The following is a 16,728-nucleotide window of genomic DNA, read 5'->3' on the forward strand; positions in this document are numbered from 1 at the left end:
CCATGCCCAGCTAATTTTTTGTATTTTTAGTAGAGACGGGGTTTCACCGTGTTGACCAGGATGGTCTCGATCTCTTGACCTCGTGATCCACCTGCCTCGGCCTCCCAAAGTGCTGGGAATACAGGCTTGAGCCACCGCGCCCAGCCAGTAAGACTGATTTATACCATTCTGTCTCCCTCTGGGTTTTTTTTTCCCTTTTTTGTGAGGATATGGTGTTAGAGTTATGCTATGTCCATCTTTTCCTGTAACTTTTATTTTCTTTCATATTTTTATAGGACTGATCTGTTGAAAGATTTGCCCGTGAAATTGACTGCACTCAGCTTTTTTGGGGTATTTTATTTTATTTGGAGATGGAGTCTCGCTCTGTCACCTAGGCTGGAGTGCAGTGGCATGATCTTGGCTCACTGCACCCTCTCCTTCCAAGTTCAAGCGATTCTCCTGCCACAACCTCCTGAGTAGCTGGGACTCCAGGCGTGCGCCATCATGCCCAGCTAATTTTTGTATTTTTAGTAGTGATGGGGTTTCTCCATGTTGGCCAGGCTGGTCTCAAACTCCTGACCTCAGGTGATCCACCTACCTCAGCCTCCCAAACTGCTGGTATTACAGGTATGAGCCACTGTGCTCAGTGGGATATTTTAAATGTCCCTTTTCTCTTCTAAAGCCAGTTTTGGTAATTTATATTTTCCTACAAAATTGTCCTGTCTTTGAAGTATTTTAGCTTAAGAATTATTCTTCTATTGGATCTATATTATTTTTTTTTTTGTATTTTCATTTTTTATTTGTTATATTTGTGTTTTTCTCCCTTAATTATCTTCCTAGATACTTGTATTTTAGTTTTGAAATAATTGGCTATTAGATTTATTCATTTAGTTTTTTGAATTGTCTGATTCATCCTACTTTTGTTTGTATTAATTCTTATTTCTGTTTAACTTAGGCTTGTTTTATTGTTTATTTTCTACTTAAAGTTGCATACATGGATTATTTATTCTTGTATAGTACTGAAAGCATTTAATTCTGAGATTTTGCTTGTTCTCTGTTTGTTAGATGACGCTGTTCAAATGTTAACAAAAAACACTAGAAAGTATCTTACCTTTTCCTTTTAGCTCAGTTTGTTTATGTTTGATTATCGAATTATAACATGCTGAAAAGTATACAGATTATAAGTGTACAGCTTAATGAATTGTCCCAGGGTGAACACACCCACCTACCCAAGATAAAGGCAGAAACCTTCTAGCAGTCTAAAAATTCCCTCAGATCTTAATCACTACCACTGTTTATCTTTCCCAAATTGGAAATTACTATCCTGACTTCTAATCTCATAGATCAGTTGTGCCCGTTTTGAACTCTTTATGAACAGAAGTGTACAAATTGGGCACATTTGTCTGGCTGATGATTGGGTAATGGGGTCTGGCTCATGATATTTAGTGTATCCATGTTCTATGTATTGGTAGTCCATTTATATTCATGCTGTGTAGTATTCCATTGTGTGCTGTGCTACCAATTTGTTATCCATTCTTCTGTCAAATATTTGGTTTGGGTTTCAGTTTTTGGTTATTATGAAAAAACATATTCTGAGTATTCTAGTACATTTTTGGGCATGTGCTTGTGTTTCTGTTGGGTATATATGAGTATGTATGCATATGAACAAATACATATGAATGAAACTGGTGAGTCATAAAGGGATGTATATATTTAGTTTTAGTATTTTTTACCAAATAGTTTCAAAAACAGAGGTACCAAATAATATTTTCATTACTATTATATGTGTTTTTCATTTGTTCCACATCCACACCCAAGAGTTTAATCCAAGTTTAGCCAGTGGATTTAGAAGCATACATATGTGAAAGCATATGTTACAAACATGTTTTATTTCACCATGGATAAGAATTGTGGCCTACATAACTTTTGGTTTTTGGACATTTGAGTTTGTCTTTTTGATCTGATGTATGATTGAATATTTCATAGGGGCTGGAAAAGTCAAAATGTCCTCTTTCTGTAGGTGTCGAAGTACAATAGATATTAGGTTAATTTTATTATATTCAGATTTTCTATATCATTACATTTTATTTATTGACTTGACAGAGGTAAGGAAAGATTCTCAGTACCTTTGACTATAAAACCTCTCTCATATCTGTCAGTTTCTCCTTTTATTTTCTATGTTTTTCTTTATAAAGTTCAGTGTTAATGTTATTTGGCTTATTGGATTGTTTTACATTAATTAGGAATTACATTTTATTGCTATAATATGAAAAGTTTTTTTGGATATTAAATTACTATGACTTTCCTATTCTTAGTTACAAAAAAAATTGAGAATTCATTAGTGTATCTTTGCCATAAATATAGAAATAGTTACATATTCATGTTACCCTATAACAGGAAGTAAAATTCAGTAACAGCAGCAATTATATAGCTAATTACATATCCAAGTGATGTTCTGGGATATGTCTGCTATATTAGTACTTCATTTTAATTTCAAAATGTCTTTTAAAAAGTTGCTAAAATGTCTTAACAGGGAAATTTGATGATTTTCAGGTTTTTAAAAGCGAACACACATAATTCAGGCATTATTGTGAATTGTGTATTGAAAAATTAAGAAAATGTGTTTAGTCACAGTAGTTTCTGAAAGATGTAAACAAATGAAAAAAGGAAAAACAAAACCCTTCGATTGAATACAATTTAACACAGTACTTTCTGTGACTTAACATAAGCATAAGGGTTTTGCTTTTTAAATTGTGATATAATTCACATCTAGTGAAATGCACGTATCTTAAGTGTTTGGTTTGATCAGTTTTGACAAATGCAAATTCTCTGTAATCCATTTGCTTATCAAAGAACATTTCTGTCATCTCAAAAAATTTCTTGTGTGTGCATTTTCTCTGTTAATCCTTATCCTTCCCACACCCTTCCAGCAACTACTGATCTCATATTAGTTTGCACATTCTGAAACATAAAATAAATGGAATCTTACAGATTGTGCTTTTCTTTTGTTTTTTTCTTGTTTCACTCGGTATCTAGTTTGAAGATCCATTCATATTATTGATTATATCTGTAATTCTGATGGCTCTACATTCTTGCCAATTTTGGGTGATATTAATTAAAAGAATTTTTAATTTTAATTACTCTAGCAGGTATATAGTATGTATGCATAGTTTAATCATAGTGCATATGCAGTCTTCCTCCCACCTCAATGTTTGATATTAACTGAATGATAATTTCTGAGCATTTGTCATAAGACATTATATGAGTAATGACTATGGTTTGAATATTTCCTTTGCATGGCCAGTTTGTTGTACTGTTGTAAATTAAATGAGGATCATAAAGCTAAAAGCAAATTTGAAATCATTTAATAGAAGCTTCTCAGTTTACAGATGAGCAAACTGACCTAAAAACTTAAATGACTTTAATGATACATACACAGCATGCTGAATGTAGGTATATGATTTTTGATTTAATGTTTTTGATCTAATGCCTATTCCAAGTTATTTCAGAGATTGTGTTATTTTATATTCTTTGTAATTAGTGGATAGTTTTGTTTCACAGTACTTTCAGAAAGTGTTTGTTTTAGCTGGCTGCAGTGGCTCATGTCTGTAATCCCAGCATTTTGGGAGGCTGAGGTGGGTGAATCATCTGAGGTCAGGAGTTCAAGACCAGCCTGGCCAACATGATGAAACCCCATCTCTACTAGAAATACAAAAATTAGCTGGGCCTGATGGTGGGCACTTGTAATCCCAGCTACTCGGGAGGTTGAGGCAGGAGAATTGCTTGAATCCAGGAGGTGGAGGTTACATTGAGTCAAGATCATTCTGTTAAACTCTAGCTTGGACAACAAGAGTGAAACTCTGTCTTAAGAAAAGAAAAATAAGTAAAATATTTGTTTTATACGAGTTCGACAAAGGGAAAGAGCTTAAAGTAGGCTTCATCTCAATTCCCTTTTCAGCATTCCTTTTCTCTCTATATAATGCAAGACCAGAAGAGAAGAAAAGGAAAAGTGGGAACAACTCTGAGGAACTTGGAATCGAGGGTGTCCTTTTAACTGGTGTCTTCCCATTTGAGTGTTAGAATGAATTGAATTCTGTTATTTAATTCTGCTTTAATGTTCCTAGGTATGCAGGTGCCTTGAGAGCTTCAGGGGAAATGGCTTCAGCGCAGTATATTACTGCAGGTTTGTATACTAAATAAACTACTTTTTGATAGGAGTTAGACATTATATTTTTCATTCACAATCCTTTGCAGTTTACAGAATGTCTTTTGTAAAACATCACCTCATTAAGCTTGGAGTTTACATTATACTTACATTAAACAACTTGGTATTTATTTTATCCAGATTATAAACCACTCAAGTCTGTCCTTTGTGAAAAATAATCTTTGGATTTTTTAGATTAAATTATAATTTTGGCTTCAGGTTTGATTTGTATAATATATCTTTGGGGTTGACTTTAGGGATAACCAGAGATGGATTTTATCACAATTCATGTATCTTTATAAAAGAGAGTCCTAATGCGTATTGTTGTAAAGAAGTGATGTGTATGAGGAGAAATAGAAATCTTAAAGGATAGAAATAACTGGTTTCTTTATTGCATAAGAAAATGTCCACCTAACTTTGGACATTTTAATACTGTTAAATCTTTTACAGCCGTGCCTTTTTTAACTCTAACAGTTTTACTGATATAGTGTACATGTCATAAAATCTGCCCATTTAAAGTGTATAATTTATTGTGTTTTATTTAATTCACAGAGTTGTGCAAATGTCACTAAAATGTTAATTTTAGAACATGATTATACTAAAAAGCAACGTCATAACATCCAGTAGTAACCTTCTTACCCATTTCTCGCCCTACCGAAACATTTATCTGTGTTCATTTTCTCTAGATTTGCCTACTCTGGGCTTTTGTTCTAAATGAAATTAAATAATTCCATTATTTTGTAGTCTTTTGTGACTGTTGTCTTTGACTTAGTATAATGTTTTCAAAATTCATCCACATTTTGGCATGTATCAGTACTTCATTCTTTTTTTATTGCTAAGTAAGAGACCATTATATGGACATGCCACGTATCATTTATCCATATTGGTGGAATATTTGGGTTGTTTCTACTTTTTGACTATTACAAATACTGCTGGCATTCGTGTACAAGTCTTGGTGTGGACAAATGCTTTCATTTCTCTTGGATATATATCTAGGAGTGGCATTAATTGCTGGGTCGTATGGTTACTATATTTAACCTTTTGAGGAACTGCCAAAGATGCTGCACCATTTTACATTTCCCCCAGGGTATCAGGATATGAGGGTTCTGATTTCTCTGTGTCCTTACCAGAACTTAGTATTGTATGTCTTTTTGACTGTAGCTATCCTAGAGGTATGAAGTGTTATCTCATTGTTGTCAACCATTAATTTTTGACCGTTTTCTTTGTGTCATTTGCAGTTAGATTTTGCTTTAATCTTTTTCTTGAAGTAGAGTTATTTGTTGAAATAAAGTTTTTAGTAAGAAAATGTGATCATCTATATCTACTTCATTTGTTTGCTTATGTATCTAAGAATAATTCAGAATTTCAGCAGCTTCTCCAGCATCATATATGGGGCTAATAGTATTGGTGTGATGAAAAATACTGTTCTTTTTACCTTTTTACTTCTTGACTTTTTAACTTTTGTTTTTGAAATACATTTAAATTTACGGAAAAGTTGTAAGAATTCATGAGTTACTTTTAGTCGCATTTGGTTTCTCATTTCTCTGTTATTCATGTAATTTTTTTTTCTGAACCATTTTAGAATAAGGTGTCAGACATCAAGTGTTTTATTCCTGAACACTTCAGTATGCATTTCTTAACAGTAAGGACATTCATAACCACAAGACAATTCTTAATTTTCACAATCTGGGCTGGGTGTGGTGGCTCATGCCTGTAATCCCAGAATTTTGGGAGGCTGAGGCGGGTGAATCACTTGAGGCTAGGAGTTTGAGACCAGCCTGGCCCACATGGTGAAACCCCGTCTCTACTAAAAATACAAAAATTAGCCAGACATGGTGAAGCATGTCTATAATCCTAGCTACTCAGGAGGCTGAGGCACGAGAATCACTTGAACCTGGGAGGCGGAGATTACAGTGAGCTGAGATTGTGCCACTGCACTCCAGCCTGGGCGACAGAGTGAGACACTGTCTCAGAAAACAAACTTTTTTTTCAGAATTTGGGAGTTTCACACAGTACTCTAAAATAGTCTTTATTCAAATGTTGCCACCTGTCCCAATATTACCCAATAAAAAGATTTTCATTCCTGCTTCAGGTTTCAATTTAGGATCCCACTTACCTTTAGTTTTTGTGTCTTATTAGTCCCTTTTAATCTAGATTTCTTGACCTTTTTCTGTCAGAGTAATGAAATACTTTTGAGATGCTCTATTGATGGTATATACTAGATCTTAAATCATCTGTTTTTTTGAGTAGTGTGAAAAGTATTATTAAAATATAGGCTTTTATTTAAAAAAATAATTAGCTTGGTAGTGAATTCATGCACAAATTTCAGCCTTCCCTCCAAAAATATTTTTTAAACATTGTGTTCAGTTTTGTTATTCAGGGACATTTTATTGAGCTCATGCTTTGTGCTAAGATGCTGTAGTGTTTGGTGGGTTGTCTGTATAATGATGTTAGATGACATTTCATATCTTGGGTATCAATAAAACATACAAGTTGAGATAAGCTAGAGTAAGAGTTTTGCTGTACATGAAGCCAGGGCAAGGTATAATCACTAGGAAGTCAACAGAGGAGAAATCGTTCAAACTCTAAGAGAACAGCTGAGTCCGTGACTGTGAGATTCATGCTGCTGAGAGGGGTAAGTGGAAAGAAGGTTTTCTGAAGAAGGTACATTATTAATAGTTTTGGTTCGTAGCTGTCCAGTAGAGTCAGCTGTTTAAGGACCCAGATTTCAATCTCCAGCAATTGAGTAGATGGGAACCAACTATAGGTTTAAAGGGAGGTAATTTGGGAGAGGTGACCTGCTGTCCTGATCATGGCAGAGTAGCAGAACAATAAATTAAGCCTGTTTGGTCCCTAGACAGAGGTCATGTGTTCTCTGTACTGAATTAAAACACCCTGCTCTGTTTGGGAAGACAAAGGCTGGCAAGAAGAAGGAGAGAGGCAGGGCTCAAAAGTTGTTTATAGCTAGTGATTGCTTTGTAAGGTCTTCTGGTGAGTTCTTTAAGATTTAAAAATAATTTTTTTTTTTCTTATGGGGAGTCCAACAATTGTTGAAAAGTAGATACACTTAAAAATATTTAAGTCGTTGGGCACGGTGGCCCATGCCTGTAATCCCAGCACTTCAGGAGGCTGAGATGGGCAGATCACAAGGTCAAAAGTTTGAGACCAGCTTGGCCAACATAGTGAACCCCATCTCTACTAAAAAAATTTAAAAATTATCTGGGCTTGGTGGCATGCACCTGTAATCCTAGCTACTTGGGAGGCTGAGGCAGAAGGAGAATTGCTTGAACCTGGGAGGCAGAGGTTGCAGTGAGCCGAAATTGTGCCACTGCACATTCCAGCCTGGGTGGCAGAGCAAGACTTTATTTCAAAAAGAAAATTTTAAGCAGGTTTTTGTTTGTATTAATTAAAATTAATTTATAGTAGCATGTATTAAATATGTGACTGTTTTACTAAGGCAGTGTTTGCTTTGTCTTTAAGCCCTTAGAGATTTGTTTGATTCCATGGATAAAACTTCTTCCAGTATTCCACCTATTATTCTACTGCAGTTTTTGCACATGGCTTTCCCACAGTTTGCTGAGAAGGGTGAACAAGGACAGTATCTTCAACAGGTAATTAGGGCAAGGCATTTTTCATTCTGTAAATGTAAAACTTAGATTTCCTACATTTACCATACTTATTGGGACATATTTTGAAATATAAACATCAGTCTTCTCTAGTTCATGCCACCACTATCTCTTGCCTGGAGCCACACAGTAGTCCTACTGATCACCTGGCTTCTGCCTTTGCCCCTTTGCAGTTTCTCTACACAGCCCCCATTGTCCTTTTTAAAATGAAGATAGGATTATGTTGGCCCCTCGTTCAGTACTCCCTAGTGATTTTCTACTGTAGACCTATATCCTCTAGCCCCTGGCTTTCTCTCTGAGTTTGTCATTGCAAGTCTGCCCCTTGCCTGCCTCTCTCCAGCCGCCCTGGCGTCCTTGCTCTTCCTTAAACCCTTCAAGTGCCCTCTTCGTGCAGGGCCTTTGCCCTTGTTCCTTTGGCTGTCAGATAAGTTCAAGAACTGCTCCCTTACCTCCTTCAGGTCTCATGACTCCAAGGCCAAAGCCTCAGGCTTTCCCTACCTCTTTATTGAAATAGCACACTTGCCTTCCCATGCTCACTTACTGTTTCCATCCTGCTTTTTTCCCCCCTTCATAATGCTTATCTCTTCCTGAATTTTATATTTTCACTGCTATTATGTTGAGTATCTGGTACAGTGTTTAGCACAAATTGGAGCTCAGCAGATGTCTGTTGAATGAATAAGCTATTCTAGAATTCTTTATTTTTTGGAATATCATATATCTAATTTGGCTTAATATTTTTAAACAAAGAAACAGCTTTCATGCCTGGGAGACAGTAATTATTTTGGAAGAATTTTGTTGATCATTAACTGCCAGGATTACTTACTTTGTCTTTTTTTTATGTTACAGGATGCTAATGAATGTTGGATACAAATGATGCGAGTATTGCAACAGAAATTGGAAGCCATAGAGGATGATTCTGTTAAAGAGGTAATTAAAATATATTTTTGACTTTAGACTTTCATTATACCTTGATTTTTTGTTTGTTTGTTTTCCCTTCAAAGGCTTAAAATAAGTTCATCTTAATAGGTGGATGTGTATTTAAATAGTTTAGATGCTCAATCTGTAGTCAGAATTTGGAAGCTTGCATATGACATTTAAATTTAATGTATTTATTAAACTGAATTCATTGATGAGTTTTGGTAATGTTTTCTGAACAGAAGGATTTTACAGTAAGGAACATTTTAAAAGCTTAAATATATATTACTAAACTGGATTGTGTGGAAGAAAATATACATTAATATTTATATAAATTAAAGTTGAAATTTTTATTTTGTTTTAATTTTTGCAGACAGACTCTTCATCTGCATCAGCAGCTACACCTTCTAAAAAGAAAAGCTTAATTGATCAGTTCTTCGGTGTTGAATTTGAAACTACGTATCCTTATGAGCCAAGATTTGTATAGACTATAGTTACACCTTACTAGAATTGGCATAAATAGCATCATTGACTGGTGTGGTGGTGGGGTAGAAGAAAAATTCTTCAGATTTGCTTTAGTCACCCAGACTGGAGTGCAGTGGTGTGATCTCGACTCACTGCAACCTCGACTTGCTGGGTTCTCCTACCTCCGCCTCCTGGATTCAAACAATTCTCCTACCTTAGCCTCCCAAGTAGCTGGGATTACAGGCACACACCACCACGCCTGGCCGATTTTTGTATTTTTAGTAGAAAAAACGTTTCACCATGTGGGCCAGGCTGGTCTCAAACTCATGACCTCATGTGATCCACCCACCTTGGCCTCCCAAAATGCTGGGATTACAGGTGTGAGCCACTGCACCTGGCCCTTCAGAGGGGTTTGTTGTTGTTGTTTGTTTGTTTGTTTGTTTTTGAAACACAGTTTCGCTCTTGTTGCCCAGGCTGGAGTGTAATGGTGCTATCTTGGCTCAGTACAACTTCCACCTCCTGGGTTCAAACAATTCTCCTGCCTCAGCCTCCCAAGTAGCTGAGATTACAGGTGCATGCCACCATGCCTAGCTAATTTTTGTATTTTTAGTAGAAACTGATTTCACCATGTTGGCCAGGCTGGTCTCGAACTCCTGACCTCAGGTGATCCAGACACTTTGGCCTCTCAAAATGCTGGGATAACAGGTGTGAGCCACTGGGTCCAGCCATTCAGAGGTTTATTTTTTGTTTGTTTTGAGACAGAGTTTCACACTTGTTGCCCAGGCTGGAGTGCAGTGGTGTGATCTCCACTCACTGCAACCTCTGCCTCCTGGGTTCAAGAGATTCTCCTGCTTCAGCCTCCTGAGTAGCGGAATTACAGGCATCCACCACCATGCCCAGCTACTTTTTTGTATTTTTAGTAGAGACAGGGTTTCACCATGTTGGCCAGGCTCATCTGGAACTCCAGACCTCAGATGATCCACCTGCCTCGGCCTCCTAGATTGCTGGGATTACAGGCATGAGCCACCACACTTGTCCCAGAGGTTTTTATACCTAAAAAAATATAATAGTGGAAATTAGGAATTTGGAAAAATATACACATTGGAGTGATCTTGAAGGATAATAGGATATTCATTATGTTTTTATTCATATGCTTACTTTAAATAAATTTTTTGAAGGATATTTTTTCTAAGAACATCTTTTGCAGAGTCTACCTCATTTTTATTCACCTTATAAAGAATTAATTTCTTATGTGTCAAGGTGACTGGTAATAATAACTTTTAAAATAAAAAAAGAATTAATTTTTTAATTGTATGAAATGGTGTGTACCAACTATATATATGAGATTGAACCAGTTAATAAAACATGAATCAGGGAAGTACTGTTTTCTAGGTCATGGTTAGAAAAACTTAGAAAAAGTGTGTGTTTATGTACCTTTGGGCTACTAAGACCATAAGATGATACTAAATACCAGTTTATATTTGTTTAGAGTTTATTGCAGTTTATCTTTTAATACACATTCATTACTCATTGTTGTTTATAGAATTGTTGGTAGCCAAATGAACATTTCGTAAATATGTTGAAATGAATCTTTATTGGGAGACTAAAATATTTTAAATGTCAGTGAATGATACTGTTAATTTTAATGGCATTAGGATATTAATTATATTCAAGACCATATAACAAATTGAATACGTGTTGGCATATTCCTTATCTTAGTTTACAAAGCATGAAATGTACAGAATCTGAAGAAGAAGAAGTCACCAAAGGAAAGGAAAATCAACTTCAGCTTAGCTGTTTTATCAATCAGGAAGTCAAGTACCTTTTTACAGGACTTAAATTGGTAAGAACAATCACAATCAATCTCATTGTTTGTGAATAAGCCAAGGTCATTATACGCTGAGCTTTAATGGTCATTTGTAGCCATGTGCAGAGCAGCACGCATTTTGAGTTGCCTGATACACACAGTCGAAGCTGAGGTCAAACAAGTACTTGGTCTTCTTGTTTTAGCTTGGTAAACAAATATCATTTTTGCAGAAATGTTAGTGCATTTTTTTCCCTGCTTTTTGTTGGTGATTTCACCGTTTAAGATGACCCCCAAGCATAGGGCTGAGTGCTGTCTCTTGTTTCTAAGTCTGGGAAGGCTGTGATGTGCCTTACTGAGAAAATACACATTTTAGAGACGCATCAGTTGGGCCTGGGTTGTGCTGTTGGCTCTGAGTTCAATGTTAGTGAATCAACACAGTATGTGAAATAAGATGTCTTTAAACAGAAACACACAGAAAACAAGGTTATATATGGATTGGTTGATGAAAATGTTGTGACCAAAGGCTGGCGGGAATCTAATCCTGTTATTTCCCCTACAAGCAGTGGTTCAGTATTCACTGATTAAGTGCTTGTCGTGACTTTGTAGAACATAATTATTGTGACTAGCAAAATCAGCTCTATAGTCAGAAATCAAACAAACTTCAACTAGCTTTTCATTTCATAGACAAAAGCAGTATTGACATGGTTGCATATGCTAACAAATAATGGATGTTCCTGCGTCACACTGTGAAGAAGCACCTAGTGCTTTGTGCTGCACCTTGCTTTATTTTAAAGCACTCAAGAAATGTTTGTTGAATAATTTATATGTTTGTTAAGATTTACTTTTTCCTTTGAGATAGTTGTTTTCATAGGCCTTGTAACTTAGTTGAACTATGAACTTTAAGGGAAGTCACTTAATCTAAGCTTCTGTTTTCTTACATGAAAAGGAGAGTAACTATAGGGTTGTTTGTAGGTTTGTGCTCTTAACCATTAAGGGTGGTCATATAATGTATTGTCTAATCAGGACACTTTGGTGGAGGGTGAATGAGGGTATTATGCACTGTAAACTGGGATTGTCCTCTGCAAATCAGGGCATGTAGTCGTTGTCCCATTGTACTGTCTTGCAGTTGAGGCCCTGGAATTTAAGTAACCTATTTGGCTTTTGGCAGAACCAGAACTAGAACTTGCTTCTCTGATTATTTAATTAGTGCTGCTTTTCCATTGCCATACTAAAGAATATGCAGACTCACATAAAATGTCAGCTTCCATACTGCTAATAAGCCTATGGATAAAACATACGGTTTTGCTTGCTGACCTATTAATTTGGTATGCTTTGGCAATATGTATATCTCTTGAAGGATCTCCCCATTTGAACTGATGTCTTTTAATAGTTTTCAAATTGCAGTTCGTGTGATTCCACTTTTCAAAAGCACTGATAATTAGGATTGTTTATTTTTTTCTTTTTTCTTTTTTTTCAAGACGGAGTTTCACTTATGTTACCCAGGCTGGAGTGCAATGGCGCGATCTTGGCTCACCGCAACCTCCGCCTCCTGGGTTCAGGCAATTCTGCCTCAGCCTCCTGAGTAGCTGGGATTACAGGCACGCACCACCATGCCCAGCTAATTTTTTGTATTTTTAGTAGAGACGGGGTTTCACCATGTTGACCAGGATGGTCTCGATCTCTTGACCTCGTGATCCACCCGCCTCGGCCTCCCAAAGTGCTGGGATTACAGGCTTGAGCCACCGCGCCCGGCCCAGGATTGTTTATTTTAAAAGTTAGCTTCTTCCGAAACACAGTTGTATGAAAAATAAATACATAAATAAAAGCCATTGCAACATCTAAATATTTGAAGAAGGGCCTGGAGGGCAGAAGTTTAAAAAATTTTGGTTGAATGGTGAAACCTCGTCTCTACTAAAAATACAAAAAATTAGCTGGGCCTGGTGGTGCGTGCCTGTAATCCCAGCTACTCAGGAGGCTGAGGCAGGAGAATTGCCTGAACCCGGGAGGCGGAGGTTGCAGTGAGCCGAGATCGCGCCATTGCACTCCAGCCTGGGTAACAAGAGCGAAACTCCGTCTCAAAAAAAAAAAAAAAAAAAAATTTTGTTGATCCTTTTTGCTATCTCCTCTAACCATGACCAATAAGGAGAGGTCTTGAAGGAAGAAAAGTAAAAAATGATATGGCATTGGAATAGGTCTTTTGTGCAGAGGCCGAGTTTGGATAGAGGCGGGTGGGTTGATAAACACTGAAGTGGGGCTTGGATTATATGGATAAGATGATTTGTTATCTGGGGGTTCTCATCTACAGTTTGAGGTAAGGCTGGCAAGGGGAAGGGTTGGTAAATGGACATAAGAGAGACTGAGTCATGCTCTGTGTTGTGATACTGAGGGAAGAGTTTTGAGGTGGTCTGGTTATGAACTTAGTTACTTTTAAGAGAAATATATTTAAAAACACACAAAACGGCCTGGTGTGGTGGCTTACGCCTGTAATCCCAGCACTTTGGGAGGCCAAGGTGGGCAGATCACCTGAGACTGGGAGTTCGAGACCAGCCTGACCAACATGGAGAAACCCTGTCTCTACTAAAAATACAAAATTATTCAGGCATGGTGGTGCTTCCCTGTAATCCCAGCTACTCAGGAGACTGAGGCAGGAGAATCACTTGAACCTGGGAGGTGGAGGTTGTGGTGAGCTGAGATTGCACCTTTGCACTCCAGCCTGGGCAACAAGAATGAAATTCCGTTTCAAACAACAACAACAACAACAAAAACACACAAAACTAGTTAATCCCCAGGAGTACAGTCATGTAAGGCATGATGTACGAGTTTCAGGATATACCAAAAAATGAAGTCTAAGTGTTAATTGGAGACTGTGGAGTGGAATACTTTGGCAGGGACTCTCCAGGATGGTATTTTCTTCACAATTTTGTAAAAGTATAGGAGAACCGAACATACCTAGAAGGTCTAGATGATAGTGGATTGGTGATAATATTAAGATTTCACCAGATATATTTTCTTGAAAAACATGTATTCCTAAAATGTATTTATTTCCTTTATAACATTAAGATATTTTATCATCATTTGTTCTGATAATTCTTGAGTAATTTGGCTCCATTTCTCTGTTTCTTTGCTACTGAATAAACTTGGTTAAATGTTAAAAAGCTACTCCACAGTGATTGCTTTTGTAATGTGATTAGTAATTTTAAAAAATCAGACATTAAAAATTATTATACAAGTGTAACATGCTTAAACCTTACCAGTAATTATTTTAATTCTAATTTCTTTTTTGTTTATATTCTTAAAGCAGAGCACATAAGTAGTGCTAATTTTTTACATAACATTAGAGTAGTGAATGTGTGTTAAATGTAGAGTATATGCCAAATATTTTACCAGGTTTTCTACATGTACTGACTGTAATTCTAACAATAGCACCATAATGTAGATTACCACTGCCACCTTTACCAAATGATGCCTGGAGGGATTACCTTTCGCATTGTCACACAGGCTGTAAGAAGTGAAAGGTTATCATTCTGGTTAAGATATATGCAGTGGCTTAAAGACTTTCCCACATCTGTTAGATTAACAGAGGATTTCTGTGTTACGTCTTTTTTTCAAATTTAACAATAATTGATTGGTCCTGATTGGGTTTTATACATAAAACATAAAGGACAAGAGTTTCCTGCATTCTCTTAATTTTCCTATATGGTGAATATTCTGATAATCCATAAATAGGAATGACAAAGCTCTGTTATAAAATTCTCTGAATCTAAGCATCATTTGGGCCATTACTGAAAACGTCAAACAGTATTTACACTCAGAGGAGTCCACAACAGCGTAAATTATTTGATGCCTTATAATAATGGAACAGTATCTAAAAGCCTTCCCATATTGTCATCAAATTATTTCTCAGAGGTATAAATCCATTGATGTACTATAAATTGCCAATTAAGTAGTGCTAATTTTTAAAAGGCTTAGTGGTGTGATTCTATATTGCAGAAAGAAAAATTTAAAAAAAGTTTTTGAGATGGAGCCTCGCTCTGTCACCAGGCTGGAGTGCAATGGCGGTATCTCAGCTCACTGCAACTTCCGCCTCCCAGGTTCAAGCAATTCTCCTCCCTCAGCCTCCTGAGTAGCTGGGACTACAGGCACACACTACCATGCCCAGCTAATTTTGGTATTTTTAGTAGAGATGGGTTTCACCATGTTGTCCAGGCTGGTCCCAAAACTCCTGACGTCAAGCAATCCGCTCGCCTCTGTCTCCCGAAGTGCTGGGATTACAGGCGTGAGCCACTACTCATGGCCAATAAAAGTTTTTAAACTAATGTTTGGTCTTCTGTTATGTTCTTTTTTAGCGACTTCAGGAAGAAATCACCAAACAGTCTCCAACATTACAAAGAAATGCCTTGTACATCAAATCTGTAAGTTATACATTCCTTTTGAAATCAAATTCTGCTTCAGTGAAAAATTACCGTTAATTAATTTTATCCAGTCTTAATTTTTACCACCAAAGATTAAAACTTATGTGTTATTTTGATGTAATGGGATTTCTTTCCATTTTCTCTCCTCAGTCCAAGATCAGCCGGCTTCCTGCTTACTTGACCATTCAGATGGTTCGATTTTTTTATAAAGAGAAGGAATCTGTGAATGCCAAAGTTCTTAAGGTTAGCAATGAACTTTGCTTTGTTTAAGAAATATAATTCTTTGAAGGTAATTGCTAACTTACAATTGCTTTCCTTATTCCTTTAGGAATAGTTAAGTTTTCTTTGAAATATTTAGGGGAGTTGTTAATATTAGACAAGTGATTCTTAACTAAGAACGTATGTTAGAATTATCTGTTGTCTTTTTTCTGGTTAAGTCTTTGGTGGGGCCTAGGGTATTACGTTTTTCAAAAGATTCACATATAATTCTGAGGGTTTTCCTGCACTCCCCAGAAATAGTGCCCTAGACCACATCCTCATCTTTAGGGATACAGATTCAGTAAGTTTGGGGATGGAAGCGAGGTGGCGAGTGATAACACTCTGCACTGTAAGTGGTTCCTTTCTTTCATGTGAAAGGAGAGAGAGTTAAATCACTGGTACCCAAAGAATACTAAAATTGTAATCCCTTGAGTTAGTATCCAGCCTCAGAATCTATTTTTGTTGAGCTGTAGCTCTGCTACATCTCCATAGAGTCCTGGGAGAGGCCTATCATGTTAGCCTCTTGATCTGAAATTCTTAGTACATTTTCCATTATACTTAGTGTTGTATGAGAAGGTTAAATGTAGTTTAAGTATCTAGTGGTGTATACTTTAAATACATATTACTATAAGGTATTGAACTATGTCACTATTATTTCTATGTAAAGTTGTATTTCAGATTAAAAACAAACAAACATAAGTTTATTCCAGTTTGGGAGATCCATTATTTTCTGAGCAGCTATCTAATTCTGAAATATTAGATATTCTGTCAGGTAACTCTGTGGTTAGTTTTGTGGATTACAGTATTTAATGCAAAAACATGTTTTGAAAATTTCTCACCTTAAAAATGTTATAACCAGATCATTCTTGAAAACAGGCACTCTTAAGAGGTTTTCAAATGCACATTTCCAAATGATTTTTTTTTTTTTTTTGAGAGGGAGTTTCGCTCTTGTTACCCAGGCTGGAGTGCAGTGGCGCGATCTCGGCTCACCGCAACCTCTGCTCCCGGGTTCAGGCAATTCTTCTGCCTCAGCCTCCTGAGTAGCTGGGATTACAGGCACGC

At 36.6% G+C, this 16,728-nt stretch overlaps 1 protein-coding gene across 2 annotated transcripts in view; it reads left to right on the forward strand.

Annotated features, from left to right (window-relative positions):
- Positions 1-16,728, forward strand: part of USP14 (ubiquitin specific peptidase 14) — a 60,387-nt gene that overhangs the window by 32,096 nt on the left and 11,563 nt on the right. For both annotated transcript variants that reach the window (XM_017498989.2, XM_017499010.2), the window contains 7 exons: positions 4,104-4,162; positions 7,664-7,794; positions 8,656-8,736; positions 9,098-9,183; positions 10,918-11,032; positions 15,343-15,408; positions 15,559-15,651. In XM_017498989.2, coding sequence (XP_017354478.1) covers positions 4,104-4,162; positions 7,664-7,794; positions 8,656-8,736; positions 9,098-9,183; positions 10,918-11,032; positions 15,343-15,408; positions 15,559-15,651 — 631 coding nt within the window. The remainder of the gene's footprint in view (positions 1-4,103; positions 4,163-7,663; positions 7,795-8,655; positions 8,737-9,097; positions 9,184-10,917; positions 11,033-15,342; positions 15,409-15,558; positions 15,652-16,728) is intronic.

Source organism: Cebus imitator, unplaced genomic scaffold (genome assembly GCF_001604975.1).
Source record: "Cebus imitator isolate Cc_AM_T3 unplaced genomic scaffold, Cebus_imitator-1.0 Scaffold12, whole genome shotgun sequence".
Taxonomy (NCBI): domain Eukaryota; kingdom Metazoa; phylum Chordata; class Mammalia; order Primates; family Cebidae; genus Cebus; species Cebus imitator.